The 19,152-nt window shown below is 27.2% G+C and overlaps 1 protein-coding gene across 42 annotated transcripts in view; it reads left to right on the top strand.

Moving 5' to 3' along the window:
- The window catches only part of LOC145199581 (uncharacterized), a 33,175-nt gene continuing 14,023 nt past the window's right edge, over nucleotides 1-19,152 (top strand). For 9 of the 42 annotated variants that reach the window (XR_016450450.1, XR_016450452.1, XR_016450453.1 and 6 more), the window contains exons 1-13: nucleotides 2-863; nucleotides 6,696-6,757; nucleotides 6,912-7,445; nucleotides 8,057-8,098; nucleotides 12,079-12,556; nucleotides 13,170-13,259; nucleotides 13,954-13,997; nucleotides 14,218-14,252; nucleotides 14,471-14,512; nucleotides 15,145-15,278; nucleotides 16,365-16,471; nucleotides 16,670-16,786; nucleotides 17,061-17,111. Coding sequence is in view for 8 of the 42 variants with exons in the window: in XM_090080906.1 (XP_089937032.1) it covers nucleotides 840-863; nucleotides 6,696-6,757; nucleotides 6,912-7,445; nucleotides 8,057-8,098; nucleotides 12,079-12,556; nucleotides 13,170-13,259; nucleotides 13,954-13,997; nucleotides 14,218-14,252; nucleotides 14,471-14,512; nucleotides 15,145-15,278; nucleotides 16,365-16,471; nucleotides 16,670-16,786; nucleotides 17,061-17,111 (1,760 nt within the window). In the remaining 34 variants the exon portion in view is untranslated. Of the gene's footprint in view, nucleotides 864-4,205; nucleotides 4,309-6,695; nucleotides 6,758-6,897; nucleotides 7,446-8,056; nucleotides 8,099-12,078; nucleotides 12,557-13,169; nucleotides 13,260-13,953; nucleotides 13,998-14,217; nucleotides 14,253-14,470; nucleotides 14,513-15,144; nucleotides 15,279-16,364; nucleotides 16,472-16,669; nucleotides 16,787-17,060; nucleotides 17,112-17,802; nucleotides 17,898-19,082; nucleotides 19,139-19,152 lie in introns of those variants that run through there. The other 33 variants (XR_016450472.1, XR_016450471.1, XR_016450473.1 and 30 more) reach the window with 26 other exon arrangements.

Raw genomic sequence — 19,152 nt, forward strand, 5'->3', positions numbered from 1 at the left:
AAAAAAAAAACAAAAAAAAAAAAAACACGAATCAAGTTTGCTCAAATCTCGAAACCTACTTGAATAGAAGACAAGGCCAACCTCAAATCTCGAAAAGCTAGACACGATAAACACTATACGTATATCACTTACAATTGAACTATCCTTGTATCAAAAATCAAGGGACGATTTTTTTCGAAGAATGGAGCTATGTGAGGAGGGAAAATGATAATGTTTTCAATTTTAACATTGGAACGAAGAAAAGAGTGAGTCAACCAAGAAAAGACGTACGCACGGAGACTCATTGAATTTGTCATATGAATAAAAATAACAACAACCAAGAAAAGACGTACACACAGAGACTTATTGAATTTGTCATATGAATAAACGATATAGCGAAAAGAGAAAGTAAAAAATAACAACAACCAAGAAAAGACGTACACACGGAGACTTATTGAATTTGTCATATGAATAAACGATATAGCGAAAAGAGAAAGTAAAAAAAATAACAACAACCAAGAAAAGACGTACACGCGGAAAACTTATTCAGCCTGTCATATAAATAAATGATGAATAAGTTGCAAAACGATAAACAACCAAAAACTATAAAAAGCTAAAAAGAAAAGAAGAGGGAAGGGAAAGAGATTTAAAAGAGATTGAAAAGAAGATTTTATGAGAAAAGAGTTTTAAAGGAGTTTTAAAAGAAGATTTTATAAGAAAAGAGTTTTAAAAGAGATTTTAAGAGATTTAAAGAGAAAAGAGTTTAAAGAGATTTAAAAAGAAGATTTTAAGAAATTTAAAAGAGGAATTTATGAGAAAAGGATTTTAAAGATTCAAAGAGAATTTTATGAGAAGAATTTATGAAGATTTTAAAAGAAGAATTGGTAAGAAAAGATATTTGAGTAACTTTAAATAAGTGTTAGTATCTGTATTGATTTATTGATATTTGCATGAGTTAATATTAAGAGAATATATATATTGATGAGAATATTTGAGAATATTTGTTAAGAAAAGTAAGTAAGAGAAGAAGAACCAGTAGTAAGTATTTTTGTTTGCATTTCGATTATTAATATTATTGTTATTACTATATGCGTTAAATATTGTTATTAAAAAAAGTATGATGCTCTAACCGCGCACCTTACCATAGCCGCGCCGTAATATATTACCTGAGGGCCCGAACATAGAAAACATTTAATAAAACCCCCCAACCTTGTTTCCAACCTCCATATACCTTCTCACAACCCAAACCTAGCCCTTTCCTAACCAAATACTCCCCAGACCATCAACCTAGCTCCCAACCTCCATATACCTAATCCAACAATAACACTAAACCCAAACTTCCCCTTCCCCTTCCCATTCCCCTTCCCATTCCCCTTCGCCTTTACTGCAAAAGAAGAAAACATAATATAACAATAAAAATAATTAAAAATCCACCGCCCTCACAATATGCATTTCCTTGTGGCGTTAATTTTCATAAACGTAAATATTAATGAATTCTTTAAAGTATTTATTGTTCAAATTGCATGTAAAACATTGTAAAATTTTCAACTTTTTACTAAAGAAAGAAAAAGAGAAAAATTTATATATAAAAAATAAAAATAGTTATAACAACTTTTTATATAGAGTTTCATAAAAAACATGAATTGAGAAAGCGATTATAACTTTAATTTATACGTTATATTGTAAAAACTTTTTTTGCACAAGGTAAGTTGCAAATGGCGAAAACGGTCTGATTGCATAGATTTTTCCGCATATTATTTTCACCAGATGGGTCCCTAATGGGAAACCCGTAAAAATCCCAGTTTTCTTAGCCCTTATAATCACCACATGCGGCCCATATCACTATTTTTGCTAAATTTTTCAACCGTACGGGACCCGTCTGGTAACCAGAACACAAACCCTTCTAAATCCCGTTCCCGTAAGCCCAGTTAAAAACCATACGGTACCCGTCTGTCAATGTTGGCTGGGTTATTTCCCGATAACTTTATGCATAGTCTATAGAAATATATTTCTATAGACTATGCTTTATGTACATATTTGGAAAATAAATAATACAATGCTCTACTTTTAAACTGTACAATGTTTTTAATTGGCTGACCTCTTAACCCTTTACTGAACACCGAAATAAACACACGATAAAATTTTTTATTTAATTTTTTTGCAAAAATGAAAAAAAAAACATTTTTTTTTTAATGGTAATAATTAAAAACAAATTTAGTTGCCATTTGACTTCAAATGAACATTTTGAGAAAATCCAAAGGAAATGACGATATAGAGCTAAATAATTAACTATGTAACTTTTAAAGAGTGAAAACATTTTAAATATAACTTCCTAATGTTGATTATATGGATGTTGTGAACTGCAGTAAGTTAAGTTGGTGAAGTCTTGGTATGAATTGCTGATCTTTGATATCTTGTCTAAAACGGCAAAATTTTATGCTAAACAAGACTAGATATGTAGACCTGTTCTGCGTATCCATATTAAACATGGCTAGATATACAGCCACATTTATCCAAAAAAAAAAATAGACATAGGAAAAAAATCCAAAGCATTTAATTCCCACCTTTATATAAATATGTCTAATAGCAACAGCTATAACTTCAAAAGATTTTTTAATCATAAGATAAAAATTGTCCGAAAGTTTTGAACATTTTTTATCTTATGACTAAAAATTTAAATTTATAATTCTCCTCAAAGTTTTGTTACGCTTATTATTTTGTTACGCTTAACGTATTGTAAATAAAAAAATTTAAAAATTTAGTTTGTGTTAAACAATTTTAAAGCATATTCTATAGTTAGTTGACCATTTAATAGTACATGTTCCTTAACCTGAAAAAAATTATATTTATGAATTGTTCAAATAATTTGGATTTACGATTTAATGTCTAATAAAATTTTATTGTTAACGCAACATTTTACGCAAGAAAAAAAAAAGTTAAAAAATTTTTTTTTCGGTGCCAAAAGTTTAACGAGAGACTTTAAGGAAATATTTCATAAAATGTATATGAATTGAAAATATTAAAACACGAATATCTTTGGAACTAAATAAGCTACAGAAGTGGTTGAAACCATTTTGAAAATAAAATATATTAAGGAATCCGATGCATCTTAAATAAAAAAGATTTACATTGGCTATAAAAATTGCCTAAACTCCCTACCAAAACACTTTGGAATATATATATATATATATATATATATACACTAAAACAGCTAAACTAACTAAAACAAAAAAAAGCCACAACAATAAACTAAATTTACTAAATATTATCTTTAATAGGGACACAACATTTTTAATGAGGATGTGTCACTCAAGGCGTGAGCAAATTTTAATTGTTTTTAACAGTTGCGTGATCAGAAAAATTCCATTTTTCAAAACAACTGAGAGCGAACTTGATGTGAGGTTTCAAAGGATAAAAAAAAAGTTTTTTCTTTTACCAATTCTTATTAAAAGTTCGTGATTGCCATATGGCAGTAAAAGGGTTAAACTTTCCGCGTGTCGCAAACGAATAAATCATGCCAACTCATTTAACTATATATATAAATATATATACATATACATACATACATACATACATACATACATACATACATACATACATACATACATACATACATACATACATACATACATACATACATACATACATACATACATACATACATACATACATACATACATACATACATACATACATACATACATACATACATACATACATACATACATACATACATACATACATACATACATACATACATACATACATACATACATACATACATACATACATACATACATACATACATACATACATACATACATACATACATACATACATACATACATACATACATACATACATACATACATACATACATACATACATACATACATACATACATACATACATACATACATACATACATACATACATACATACATACATACATACATACATACATACATACATACATACATACATACATACATACATACATACATACATACATATATATATATATATATATATATAAACACATAAACACACACACACACACACAATTGTATGTATAACTTTTAATTTTTGTTGTTTATTGTTATAAAACAGGTTTCAGTCATTAAAAAAGTACTGTTCATTTTATATATTTTATAATTGTTCATTGTAACATGAATTGTTCGTAACATGCTTTAGCTTTTTTTTTTTTTTCTGTTATTTTTTATTAGCTAACTTACCTTAATATAAAGATTTACAATGTGCTAGAAAGAAAAAGGGAAGAAACAACCAATTTACCTTTTTAAATTATGCTTGAAAGTGAAGTTTTTTTTAGTAAGTATGTTGCAAGTTCTCTTTTTTTGTCCTGCAATAATATATAATGGTATTTTCACTATACCGTCTATATAAATGAAAAAAGGGATCCTTGAGTTACCTTTAAAGGTTCTCTTACTGAAGTAATCTAATGAAAATATAGAAATTACTTGTAACCATTAGTTAAAAACTTGCTTGTACGCTTACATAATTGAAAGTGTTTGCACTAATCTTGTACCCTTATAGAGTATAAATTTTTAATTCCTATTTTGAAATAACATTTCTAGTGTTCTTCAATAATTATAAATATTGATTTTTCGAAAGTTTTTATATAAATAAAAATCACTGTAATATATAACAAAATTGTTTGTAAGAGTCTTACCAGAACCAAGCATCCTGTAATTAACAATAGTTTTTATTTCAGTAACATAAAATCAGTTTGATCTGTAAAAGAGGTCATAAGAACTTTCTCTCACATGAAAAAATAAAAGCTTTTGGTAAGGGCTCATAAAGTCATGAATTACTGGCCTAAATATCAGATAAAAGTAAAATGTCTTAGGCGATAACGGCAAGAGTCTTTAAAAAATGAGAGACATCAATTTATTTGTTATTTATTTTGCTAAATATTCTATTAAACAAAAAAAAAAAAAAAGAACTATCTTAGACTTTCTCAATCTTCCTTAACTGAGCTTTAAACTTTCAATTGAAAATTGTGTTAATATTTACAAAACATATATTGTACTAAGTATTCTTACTGATTACATCTGCTAAATAATTAATGATAATTTTAAAGACAGTTTTGTAAAAACCAAGTGCAATTCTTGTTTAAGTAACAGCAGTTGTTACAAAACTTTTATCAAATATGTTAAAAATAATGATCCCATGACTCATAAACCTGAATTAATCAAGGCTAAACATGTTTGAGAATAATGGATGTCTGATAAGGCTATTAGGGTTAAAGATAGACAGCAAGTATGAATCTTTGTATTTACTTGATTTATCATAGTAAATCTTCAGATGGCCTTCAGCTTCTTTTTTTTCTTTTAGTGCATGATTTTTTAAATCTGCTAAACCTTTTTGGCATATTGTTGTTTATCTATACTAGTATTAATATCTTTCCCCAAGGAGATCCTATAGCAGTAATTTCACTCCTGTGCAAGGGATTTGCAACATGACTGTTAAGAAATGTAATAATTCAATTAAATGCTAATTTTTTGTTGTTCATCTTACTGCAGTTAAACTATTTCTTTGTCTGAAATTTTAAATATTAGTATAGCAATAGTTAGATTGGCCATAGTGAAGCAATATTGAGATGTGTTTGCTGGTCTAGGTTGAGTTGATGGAAACTACCATATCAAGGTTGCAAATAATGCATCCCAAACACCCCCTATCACCATTACAAATTCAACCATATGCTAATTAGCATATCATGTGTGCCAAACTCTCTATGAAATAATTGAATTAAATTTTGGTGACATTCAAATATTCTTGTAATACATGTCAACCTAGCGATTGCAGCTAAAAAAAATTAGAGCATGATAGACATTTCAATTGTTACTTTATTGTGCTAGAGAAAGAAACATCAAGTTCAGCTTAAATAAAATAAAGCTTTGGGTAACTCAAGTTAAGTTTCTTGGCAATATAATTAGTAAGAAACATTTACAGCTTGATCCTGAAAAATTCAAAGCAATAGCAGAATGCCCACTACCAAGAAGCATGTCAAGCAAAGCTGCAATTTATCCCCTATCAATTTCCTCTACATGTCAGATATAATAGCTCCATCTTTCTTGTCACCCCGTATCTTTTGATGCATTTTTTCACTGAAAACATTGTAGGAATAAACTTTGATTTTTTACCTTAAAATGTGTCACAGCCAATCAGAACCATTCTCATAGAAAGATTTGTAGCAACTAAAACTATACCTGTTACAAGATCCTACCACCATTATAAAAGACAGTGATTTCTTGCAACAGAACAAGCAAAGTTACTGTTCCAAAGTTTTAATATAATTAATTGTAGAGTTTTTAGACTAATCACTAACAGCTGGTTACTGATTTTATAGTACCATTCAAACTTGTAGCTTGCAGATATTTTGCTGGGTAGGCATAAAGGTTTACATGGCCACCTACTTATGATTTTGCTGAATATCTATTGCAAATATATTAACAAAAATAATAGTTTGAAAAATGAAAAAATCTATTTTTAAGGGTCACATTTTTAAAATTGTGTGGATGATTTCACATGAAATGATTCTTTTTTTTAATACCTGTCGTTTAAATAAAAGTTTTTTAATTTTCTTGTTAACATAAATGACAGCTGTTTCTTTAAAAATTAATTTTTAAAAAACTGTATTTATGTATTATTTAATGACTATTATTGCTTGCAATCATTTATTATTTTAATTTGAGGTTAGAGTCATGTTTCAACCAGTTGAATACTCTAAAAACCCTAATTCGAATAAGTTTAATGTGTGAGTATCATTATTATTATCTTTTTATTTGTTTGTTTTTGTTTCTTAGATAGTACATTATAATTAATTGCATTATTTATAGTCATATCTTTTCAGCATACTTTGCTGAAAAGATATGAATATAATTTAAAATTAAATAGCTTTAAATGTCTAGTATTCCTTGTCAAGTGAGTATTGAGAAACTTGCACCAAGTCGTAATAAAATCCCTATTAATCAAAAAGAGGTGTTTGATCTGCGTGATACTCTAAATAACAGGAGGATATCAACACATCGATTAATATCTACATCAACAGCTGTTTGTGAGTTTCCTAATTCTACTGCTGAAACTATTTCTACTTCTGGATTTGAAAAAAAACACAATTTATCTGAAGTAAATTCAAATATAAATAAATCATCAAGTTATGGTGAAGATATTGGACAAAACCTATTTGCTAAAGTTGAAAATCCTCTAGTACATTTATCTGAAGACCAGTTGTTAAATGAGGATGAGGATATTGAGTCATCACTAGCATTTAGTATCAATGAAGAACAAATTTTAAAAGAAGATGAAGATCAACTGTCAGAACCTAATTCGACACATAAAAATGTAGACTATGAAACACTTTCAATCTTTGGGGAGGAAGATAGAGAAGATTTAAATGATGATTTAAAAGAATTAAATGGGAACAAAATACCAATTAACAGCAAGTATGTTTTTTTAGTTATATAAAAATGAACTTTTTTTACACATTAAAATATTCCCAAAAATATTGACAAAAGTTTTAAGAAAACTCTCAAATTAAATATTAAAAAAATCTAGTTCAAAATGCTTTGATAACACTTTTGTTTAAAATTATTTAAATGTTTGATAGTACAAGTAATGATTAAGTTTTTGTTTAGAACCATTTAAACAATTATAGAAGTGGTATAGAATAAAAAACAAGTCAGTGTTATGTGCAGCATTTTATATTTTTTACTTTTTGAATGATTAACATATTTTTAAAAATACATAAACTTTTTTTAAAAACTGTTTTGAGAATTTTTATATAATCAAAAGACCAAATCTGTTTAAAAACATTTTTAAACTTGTAAAAAATAAAATTCAAATATGATTTTGGTGCCAATATATATTATGAAAAGTATTATGATCATAAAGTTTTTTTCAAAAAGCATTAATTGTTTTTTAACCTCAAGGAAGATTTTTTCTATTGATAAAAAACAATAAATTAATTTTTGTAAAAATTAAAGAGTATATTTGATTTATCTAACAATAGTTTTGTTTGGTAAGAGAGTGATATCTGTTTCTTTCTTTATACTAGTTCTTTAAGCTCCAAAAAAGTACAGAAGACTGGAATTAAAAGGTGTTTATATTTTAAAAAATAATCATAATATCCTAATTCATGCAATTGTTTGTTTAATTAGTGTTTTTTTTTGTTTGTTTGTTTTTGTTTTTCCTATTAAAAATGAATAATAAAAAATAAAGTGCAAACTTCTATATTGGTTATTTGAAATAAATCAAATTTGAAATAATCTAAACAGAGTGTCATATGATTCCATAAAAATTTTAAATATCTTACATACCTTCTATTACTTTGTTTCAACCCAATAAGATGTTATACAAAACTGCTGTTGAATCACATCATTTTTTTAATAGCAAATTTATAAATATAAATTTGTCACACCTTTTATAGTGTTTTGAATGTATATAAAGTGATAATAAACTTTGATTTATCTTAAGCCCTTGAGTCCTGATTTGTTTGAACTTTTTTTAACGTTTTTAATTTTAGTGTAATATCATGGTGAAAACATATATTTTGTAAACATAACCAAAATATAATTTTATTCAGAAAACAAGTAAATATATACAAGATTGATTAAGATAAATAATTTTGAACAGTGTGAAACTTTTTAACACAGCTTGGTAGATGTGAAGGTACTTCAGATCATTTACATTGCCATGTAGCATCTTTTTGTAGGATGCTGCTTTGAGCTGGTTGGAGAAATATTCTCCAGAAAAAATCTGCAGTTGTTTGCCTGTAAACAAAGTTGAGTATCGCTAGTTCAGGGATGCCCACAATGGTTATAATTCAGCAAAGACACTTGCACCAATAATTGGTCAGCAGTTGCTATAAAATAAGGCACAATCTCTGTTCTAATTAAGGAATTGATTTTTATAAGGAGAATGTTATATTGAAAACTGCCATGTCCAACAGATATAAGGCCATTTTCTTATATCCTTTTAGAAATTTTCTCATAACAGGGAGGCACACTAGCATTTGATTGCGCTTATCAGCTCCACCCATTCTGGTATTGTACTCTACAATGCATGATAGTTTAATGATATTTTCAAAATTATTTTTTTTCTTTTTTTGGTTCCCTGTATCTACTAATTTAAATTTTGAATATTTTGTAGTAAGCATGTAAGCAACTTTTTTAACTTTCCATTTTAGTGCCAAAAACCTACAAGATGATAGCACCTTCATTTCTCCTTTTTTTAGTTTTATCAAACCAAGCTCTTTTGGCATATATTTTCTGTTCTTTTGAACAGTTCCAACTACATTCCTGTTTTGTTGTAATAAATTTACATATAACTGGTGATGTACACCAACTGTCCAAATACAAGGTGTAACCTTTGTTTAGAATTGGTTGTGCCACTTCCATGACAACACTGTCAGAAGTAGGTGAATCTGTTACTTGCACTTTATCCTTACTAACATAAATTTTGAAACAAATGTAATAACCTGAAGATGATTCACAGAGTTTATTAAACTTTATGCCAAACCATTCTTATTTAAAAGGGTTGAACTAAACATAATTCAATCAGCCTTTGAACTTCATCAGAGACTCATCAATTGATACATTACTCTCTGGGACAGAAAGATAAGTAAATCTATTGTTTAAATAATCCACTTAACCTCTAATCTTCCTAGTTCTGTCACCTTTATTCAAGTTTTAATTGTCTACAAAGTGTAAAAATCTTGAAATATCAAAAAGCCTATCATGTGGTATAGTGTTTGCAAACACTGGGGTATTTATAACATTTCTTTTTGACCAATACAAATGTAATTTGGATTTTTTTAATGATGACATTCTAATGCATAATGCAATATATGCTTTAATTTTTTCTGAAGTTACAAGAAACATAAAAATTCAATTTCTTCTGTTAGCAATATTTTCTTTTCTATTACGCTGGGGAACAAAAAAAATTTTTCTCTGGTGCCTGAAATTTTTTAACAGATTCTAGTTATATTTTTAAATCAGATATCAATGATACCATTAATTTATTGCTATCAGTCTAGTTTTTGAGATATTCAAGTTTTTCTGATCTAACGGTTCTATCATTGCTTTATATTAACAGACCATAGTTTACCAGTATATTTTTTCTGAATTACATGCATTATTTGTTGAATTTATTTATGAAAAATTTGTTCTATTGTAATTTAAGTGTTGTGATATATTGAAAGTTTGAAGTTAAGTTTTTTATATAGCAACATCATGAAAATGCAAAAATTTCATCTTTTGTTAATACACATTCTGCCAGAATCTGAATAAAGACTTAGTTACAAAAGCGTATTTAGTTTATTTTACAGTTAAATTAGGGGACCAGTGTTAATTTGGGCATCTCATATTGTGTGTAAGATGTGCAAAGAACATTATTATAGACAGTATAAAATACAGCTTTAAGGATATACTAAACTCTCATATATGTTTTTTGGACAGTTGAAATAAACAGCAGCACTGGATAAGAAGATAGTGACTGCCAAAAGAAACCATGGCAAGGGGCCAAAAAATATTATTGCAAAGCCATTGGTTGACCAAGAAAAGACTACCACTGCACATTAAACTGGATTTGATGAAACAGTTCGTTAAAGCATTGAGTAAAGATGGTGCCTGTTTCAGGTACATATGTAAAATGTTTTCATTGCTGACCATGAAGAGGCTGAAAGCAGTTACACTTGATGAACTGCAAATCAGAAAACTCCTGAAGGATCAATGATTTGAGGATTCCATAGAGGTAAGCTAGACAGCAGCTTGATCCTCATTTAGTTTGGTTGTCAGTAATTCCCTTGGGAACCATAAATCATGTGGAACTAACTATGTGGAACTCATGATGAATATACTTCTGTCTTTTTCTGCTCTTGGTTGCAGTATGACCATTAAAGTCCATTATTTCCATAGTCACTTGGATTGGTTTCCAACTTGCCTTGGTGATGTTAGCGATGAGCAGAGTGAGAGATTTCACCAAGGGTGATGGAAGAAAGGTACTTTGGATGATGGGGTACACATATGATGGCAGACTACTGTTAGATTATACATTGTGAATGTCCACAAACATTTCATCACAGGAAATCTGAAAGGCATGGTTTCAGCAACATGAGTGGCTAAATTTGGTGGATAATACCTTTGAAGTTCCGTCATATTAACGATGAAACAAAGATTTCTTGTGTGTGTGTAACTGACATTTTTTGTGTTATAATTAGACATACTTAATAGCATTGTAATACATGCATATGGCATCAAATTATATATACCTTATTTCCATGATATGATCTAATAGAAAAAAACTGATGTCATTTTTGAAATCTTTGTCCCCTAATTTCTCTAAAAAAGGTGAGATGTCTAAGACACCAAAAGTTGTGTTATTTGTCTGGCTTATCTATTTGTTTCTTCTACTGTAATACTCCAAATCTTCAGTAAGAACCTTTTGTAACACTTTCAAAGCCATAGGATTGTTGTGCAATTTCTGTAGACATGTTTGATTGATTCCACTTCAGAAAATTGTTTTATATCAGGTAAATTTTCTTTTCTCCTAAATCTAATCTTCTTGGATTTCTTCATTGGAAGGTTCATCATCACTTTTGGTAACAGTCTTGTACATTTATGACTGGTAATTTGACACTACTACTATCATTATCACATTTGTTTCTCAACTCACTGTAATCACTAATAAGTTCTACATCCTTATTGCTATCATAAACTTTATGTTTTATTTCCATCATTTTTGGGTAATATACATGAAATAAAAATGAAAATGTAAACATTTTGAAACAAATTTATTTTCGCTAGTTAATTGTTATGTGGGCACCAATAGTGTTAGTGAATTGGGGCAATATATGCGCATGCATATTAATACAAGAAAAACACCATGTATGTGTTAAATTCTGATGACCAGTCAGACTTGTCATCTGTAACATTGGTTATTCATATTGATGATGATTCTCACTCATCAAATGTACCTAAAGGGTTAAACAATTGACAAAGAAGTTTGTACTTAATTTGTTACTATTCCTCATTAATGAAAAAAATGTGATTGCTTAGTTTAAATATATGCATTTTTTAGGCCACAAACAAATGAAGAAATTGACATAAATGGTTGGCATCCAAAACAGAAAATTAGCAATATTAGAAACTCTATTGACAAAATAGTTGAAGAAAAACCAAGACTGCAATATCAAAAGCGTGCAAGTTTAAACATGATTATTCAAAATAAGAATAAGCAGTTGAAAAAGTTTGATTTTCCTGAAATTAAAGACAATATTGTACCTGTAGATAATATTATTCAACAAATGGGTACTGTTAAAGTTCAACAAATTGATCCTTCCAAGAATCAACCAGCAGATTCTTTTAAAGAAAAAAAAGAGTTGCTTTTAAGCCCAAAGGAAAAAGCTGATTCAATCCTTAATGAGCAATCTCAACACATGTTTAGTGTGCCAACTCAGCTTGATATAAACCAAAATAAGTTAAAACACTTCAAGCAGCAATCTTTTCAAGACAACTATCGAAAAAAAGGAGAAAAGCCTTATGGTCATTCTACTAATGTATGTCTAAGTTTTTTGAATTTAAAGTAATAGTTTAAAAGATGGCTTTGTTGCTACAATTATTTGTCTATTTTATTAAATCACAACTCATAATTAAATCAATGAATTAATCTATATTTTTTTCACAAAAATGCTTTACATTAAATCCATTTTAGTTAATTATATAAAACAATAAGTTTCTGTTTTAAGATTATTTGATGAAGTTTAAAGTAGTTATTGAAATTAGTTGTAAACATTTCATTTTATTTAAAATGAATGAAGTTTGAATTTCTTAATTCAAACCCCTGTGCAAAATCTTAATTAAATTTAGGCTTCTTTGAAAGATTGATTTATCAAAGCTGTAAAATAAGCTTATGAAAGTTACTTACAAGAATGAGAGATGTATAATATTGAGTTTAGATGTAATTTCCCATGAATTTTAAAGTAAACAAATTGCCTGATTCTTAAACATATTTGAAAGCAATAAATAGTATAAATGATAATGTAGTGTAAAACTTAACACAAGAAACTTATCTTGTTATTTTTATTTGTTTTTACTAATGATGTTAAATTCTTTCCTTTGACTAAATAACTTCTCAGGTACCATATACCATATAATCATATGATATTGTAGGCAAGGGTTGCTGACGCACCTCTTGGGTATTGCTATGATTTTTGGAATAAAGGAAAATGTTCAAGACAAAACTGCCGGTTTATGCACCAGGTTTTTTCTTTTTTTTTTTTTTAGTAATTTTTTCCATTTGAATCTTTTAGGTTTCAATAACTCAGATGTTTATCATTTTTCATGTTAAATGCTTTTTGTAATTATTTTGATGATAATATAGCAACATTCAGCAAAACTGTAGATACAATAGAAACAACAGAATGGCTTTTAAATTTTTGTACAAATATAGATACTTTTTATTTGTATTTAAAATTGAAGTTTCGTTTTTTTTTTTAATGTTTGAGTCTGTTGAATTTAATTGGTTTAAGTCTTATATATATAGAATATAAGACAAATCATTAAGAAAGTTTGAAATATTATTCACAAAATGTTTACTTTACATTCTCAAAAGCAAATTGTGTTTACTTTGATTGAATAGTTTTGATTACTATGATAACTGAGAAAAAAAAAGTATGCTAGGTAAAATAAATTAGAACAGCTGTAAGTTTAGCATAGCTGTGCTATGCTAAAAAATGCTTAATTTTTCTTTTTCTTTGTGATTTTATCTTTAATAGGGCTTGTCTATAGTTATTGGTATACTTTTCCTGTCTTACAAAATATGTAACTTTGATTTTAGAAGGTTTATTTAGCTTCCTTATTCAGCTACATCTTTTTAGTGTCTTTTTAGTGATAAACACTCTTAATGTGCTCTTTTCACTAAAACGAACAGTTGACTAAATTTTTTAAATTTTAGGGTGTATTTAAGAATGTAGAAAATGGTGGAAACAATGATGAGAGGTGTTTATAGTGTTTTTCGTTTTTGGATTTTTTCCTTTATCTATTTAGCTCTATCACATAAAGTAATGAGTCTTAACTTGTATCATGATTTTATATTAAGACAATTTATATAATTTTGATGTAATAGTTAAGTTCACTTTTCCAATTACTTGCCAACCCTTTACATATTTTATAACTTTATATCCATAAAAATAAAAAAATTTTTTTTTTTTGTAATTAGATTAAAGAAGAGCCTTGGACCAACAGACCTAAAAGGTAAGTAATTGCTAGCAGAATGAAAAATAAAAAAGAAATCCGTTTTTTTTTTAATACCTTATATATTATTACCATGCAGAACTGTATTTATTGCTTACACATTTAAAATCACAAAAATCTCTTTATAAAGTAAATACTTTAAGCAATCAAAGCAAATTCTACTGGAAGATGTTCTTACAACAATTTGTTATTGAATATTATTGTTTTGCTATATTTAGAGAAATTGAAAATTCTGGACAGAAAGAGTGAATCACCCATTGGTATATACAAATTTTATTATTTCATGTCTTGTTAAATTATTTCTATTGTCTTTAAACCAAAATGTTTATCATTTATTAGGTTAATTTTGTTTGGCTTAGGGAACTCAATACTAGACAGAAAATTAATACTAGTATTTCAGTATTATGCAAATTTAATGTAACAGTTATTTAAAAAAAAAAATGTTAAAATTTTGCATTTTTCATAACAAATGTAAAATGTAAAAAGTAGTGTTAATTTTTTTAGAAAAAAATTGTGTATGTCTAATTCCATAAAAGTACCTTTTTAAAAAACATTTTGGTTCTTTCCTGATAACCTTTAGTACATGTTTACAAATGGCTTTGTATAATTTTTTTTTAATTTCTCAGAATGGACTGCTTTTAAATTTCAGCTTCACTTATCTCTAAATTAAGAAATAGTTGATAAAAAAAAAAGTTTAAGAAAGTATTGAGAAAAAATATATAAGAAAGAATTGAATAAAGTAGATAAAGAATATTGTTTTTTAAATATTGTTTTTTAAATATTGTTTTATATGTACCAGTATTTTTATCTTTTAATACTATTCAATATCATAAAAAATTTACCATTATTCAATTTCCTGATTGGGTTTATCAAGTTAAAATTTTTTTTTTAGGACAACGCATAAAAGTGATTAAAGAACTAGAATTAATGAATTTATCAAATGCAGCACGGGAGGCTTTCCAGACTGGTATAGAAGCTACCCTTATCACTTTAAATGACCTAGAAAAAACTAACAGCAATGCTAATGTAAGAATTAAATTGGTTTTATGCACTTGAAAATAGAGTATTAATTCTTGTACATTGAAGCAAATAAGTTTTTTTAAAAGTCAAAAATGTCTATAGTAGATTAAGTTGATTTGTCAAAGAATTTGTTATAGTATCATGCTTGGTAACCTAGCTAGGTAGTTCATTAAGATGATATCAGGTTTATTAGTTTTACAACATTCATTTGTAAGGTAAGGAGCTAATGTTTTCTTACAAAAACCTCCTTAAAAAGTTTGTCTTTATACAGACTTGAAAAATTGAATTGAAACTTTGAAAAATCAACATTTTTAAATGTTCAGAATGCAAAAATGAAGTCAAAAAAAATAATTTAAGTTATATCAGTTTACAATAGATGACCCTAATTTAAGAAAAAAACAATAGTTAAAAGTACACTCCTAAAGTCATTAAAATATTTCTCAGGGTGTTCAATTTAAATATAAATATACTCTATGTAAATTTTCTTCTTCAATCATTTTTGTTCACTTAATGGTTAAAATTAGTTGTTCCTATATTAATCAACATTTATGAAATTTGAATTTAATGATTTATCCTTCCAAGTTTTCTGGGAATTAGTGGAGCATTACTTTGCTATATAGTATTAATTTGTTACATTGTAAAAATCTAAAACACCAAGAATATATTCTGCCATAGACAGTTCTTTTGCTTTTACTGGAAAAGTTTGAAATCTTTAATTTCTGATTTCATTTTTGAGTTCTGCACACTTAAAAATGTTTTTTGATTAAAAGTCTAATTAAAGATATAACATTTTGAAGCCCAAACAAGAGTAAAAAGTGCTAAATTTTAAAATGACATATTTGTAATTGCAAGTGATTAAGTTTTGTTATTAGATCTTCCTTAGTTTCAGTGGGATGGATCAGTGGTGTAAGTTTAAAAAAAAAATTATGTCTTAAATTGAAATTCTCCTTTCATATAGAATTATCCACAGATATTGATATAAACAAAAACTGTATCACACCTTTATTTTCTGATAGTTAAAAAAAGAGCTAGAAACTGTTTTGCAGGAGATCTATGTTAAGGATTGTTTAATTTTGTTTTTTATTGGTTTAGAATGCTTATGACATAATAGAAGTAAAACGTCGTTCTTTCACTAAACTGAAGGACTTTGATTTGTATTATTGTGCAAAAATACAAGCTGAATCTGGAAATTTTAAACGGTGATTTTTTTTTTTTTTTTTTCATGTTAAAATTCTTCCATAGAAATATTTTACATTTAGATTATTAACAGCAATTTTAAAAATTATTGACATATTTTGTTGATTTTAAGAATTTAATTAAATAGAATAAACATTAAAGTATAATTAAGTTTTAAAGTTCTGTAGATTTTCCAAGTTCTTTCACTTTTTGATAATTAGAGCATTTGAACTATTGAAAGAGTTTCTATCTATGGTAAATGAAAGCCATTCTATTGATAATGATATAAAAAAAAAGTGGGAAGAAGTGTTTGTTGCTTGCATTGAAACATCTGGAAGGTATTCATTTTTTTCTGCTGTTCCTTAATGTCTACAAAGATGTATCCATAAATTTCTTTCTTTCTTTTTTTTTTAAGTTATGGTGTTAAAGGTAATTTTTCATTTAAAAAAATACCTTTTACACCATAACATAAAATAAACAAGTTTTAAAAGATAAATGCTTGTTCCATAAAAAGTTACAAAAAAAAATTTGGATGACATTATAATTGGCAAATAAAGTTTGAAAATTATTAAATAAAATTAAAGAAATTATTTTGTTTGAGTATTTTTTTAGCTTATTTGATCATTGGGACTCTTTTAAAACTGCAGTCCTGAACTCTGACCAGTAAGTTGTAAATAAATTTATATCATTATTTTCTTCAAGTTAAGCAATTTGAATTGTTGTCAAATATTTCTATTTTAAAAATAGGCGCCTTTATCCTACTAAATTTATTATCTACAAGTACAGAGGACTAAGGATAGTTACAACAGTTTTAACAATTGTGCCTGTAATTTTGACCTTTTCAAAATTTTATGCTTACTAGTTACTAGTTAGCCATTTTCTCATTAACACAGACAGAAAATACATAATTTAGTCTGAAACACAAGTAATTAAATATTACACCGTTTTCTAGGTTATTTTTTAATCATACTAAGGGCTAAAATGTAATGTTATGATATACACTCAGGAAATCTAATATATGTAACTAGAAAAAAGAGAAACTGATATTGCTAAATTTTTTTATTGAAACCATAAATCAAAGTTGAAAGACTTATTAATATTGGTGTGGGTGTCTTTTATGGTGTAAATCTCAGAATCGCGATAGTGACAATTAAATGTAACTTTTTTAACTAAAGACTAAAAATTTAAATACAGTTTGTTTTAAATTTTAAAATGGATTAAATTATTAGTTGCTTTTTTTTAATGTTACAACAACTTAATTATCATATTTAATGATAATAGGAATAGTTTTAAATATTTTGTTTAAATTTGAAACATAAATTCATTTATTGGAAGTTATTTCCTTGATATTTAGTGAAAATGTCATACACTGGAAAAATGGAAGACAGGATAAACAATTGGACAAGAATAACTGTAGTGATTTTACATCTTTCTCAATTCAAAGTATTGGTATAATCCCATACTTTAAATAATAGTTAAATGTATTATTAAGCCAGTGGTACAGTCAGACAAAAATCTAAAATGGAGTTTAAAAAAACTTAATGAGGTTTTTAGTAGTTTTTACATTCGAGCTTTAATGTTTGCTTTAGGCTGGCTGCACAACTGTATCCCACATTCTTTTTTTCACTCCTTTGCACATCACATCTTTGTAGAAAAAATAAACCTAAAACTAGGAAAACTTTTAATTTCAAAATATTTTTGAGTTTGATACTCCCTATATTGCTTCAAATGTCTGTTTTTAGCCTCTGTTGGGAATTTCAAAATATTAGTAACACTTCTTAAAGAGCTGACATAATGCTCAAATGGAATCTGTTACTCAATTGTAGCTATTTTTTGATAATGTCTTGTTGTAATATTAAAGGATTTTGTCAATCCTAGTCTAGTTTTATAGACTCAGGGGAAGTTAAAAACCCTGAAGTAGATTTTGACCTTTTATTTTCTACTGAATTTGATTCTGAAGTAAATTACTCAAACTTGTTGGTTTCTGTTGATGGGAGTTTTATCTCAGAGCAATCATTATCTTTACATTTAATGCTGCATATTATATTTTATAGAATCTATAGACTTTCAAGTCTAAAGGTTCTATAAAATGTTTGTTTATTCTGTTCAAAACAAAGTTTTCTTAATATATTTTAGGTAAGTATTTGTTAGGATTAGATGATAACTTCTACTGAGCAGGACCAATTATTATTTATTAGTTGTCGAACAATCAGCAGTCAATCATACTTACACCCTTTTTTATTAACATGTTTTGTTTCTGTATTATTTTGATTGTAATGTTATAACAGACATTTTTATTTAATCAGAAATATTAAAGAAATACACATGATTTTAAAAAGCGGCAAAAAAAACCCTAATTTTTGTCTCTATCCATTAAGTTAAAAAAACAGCAAAAAAGTATTTTTGATTAATTACTAACTTGTGATTAATCAAAATTATAAATAATCAGATAATAATTGATCTTTAGCTTTGTGAATTATCTAACACATGTCAACTGCCCTGCATTATAATCAGAGACAGTCTCCCTTATTGAGATATTATAGCAATCTTTAGAAATGTAGAAATTTTTTTTTTCTTTTTTATCAAATTAAATTGCTTTATAAATAATAAAAAAAACTTTGGTGAATATTTCAGTCAAAGCAATAAACTCTGGTGATATACGCTACCACTCATATTAGTTTGGATACTAGGTAAAATTTCATAA

Source organism: Hydra viridissima, unplaced genomic scaffold (genome assembly GCF_058129835.1).
Source record: "Hydra viridissima isolate aposymbiotic clone 2 unplaced genomic scaffold, HvirCarnegie_v1 scaffold_3, whole genome shotgun sequence".
NCBI lineage: Eukaryota > Metazoa > Cnidaria > Hydrozoa > Anthoathecata > Hydridae > Hydra > Hydra viridissima.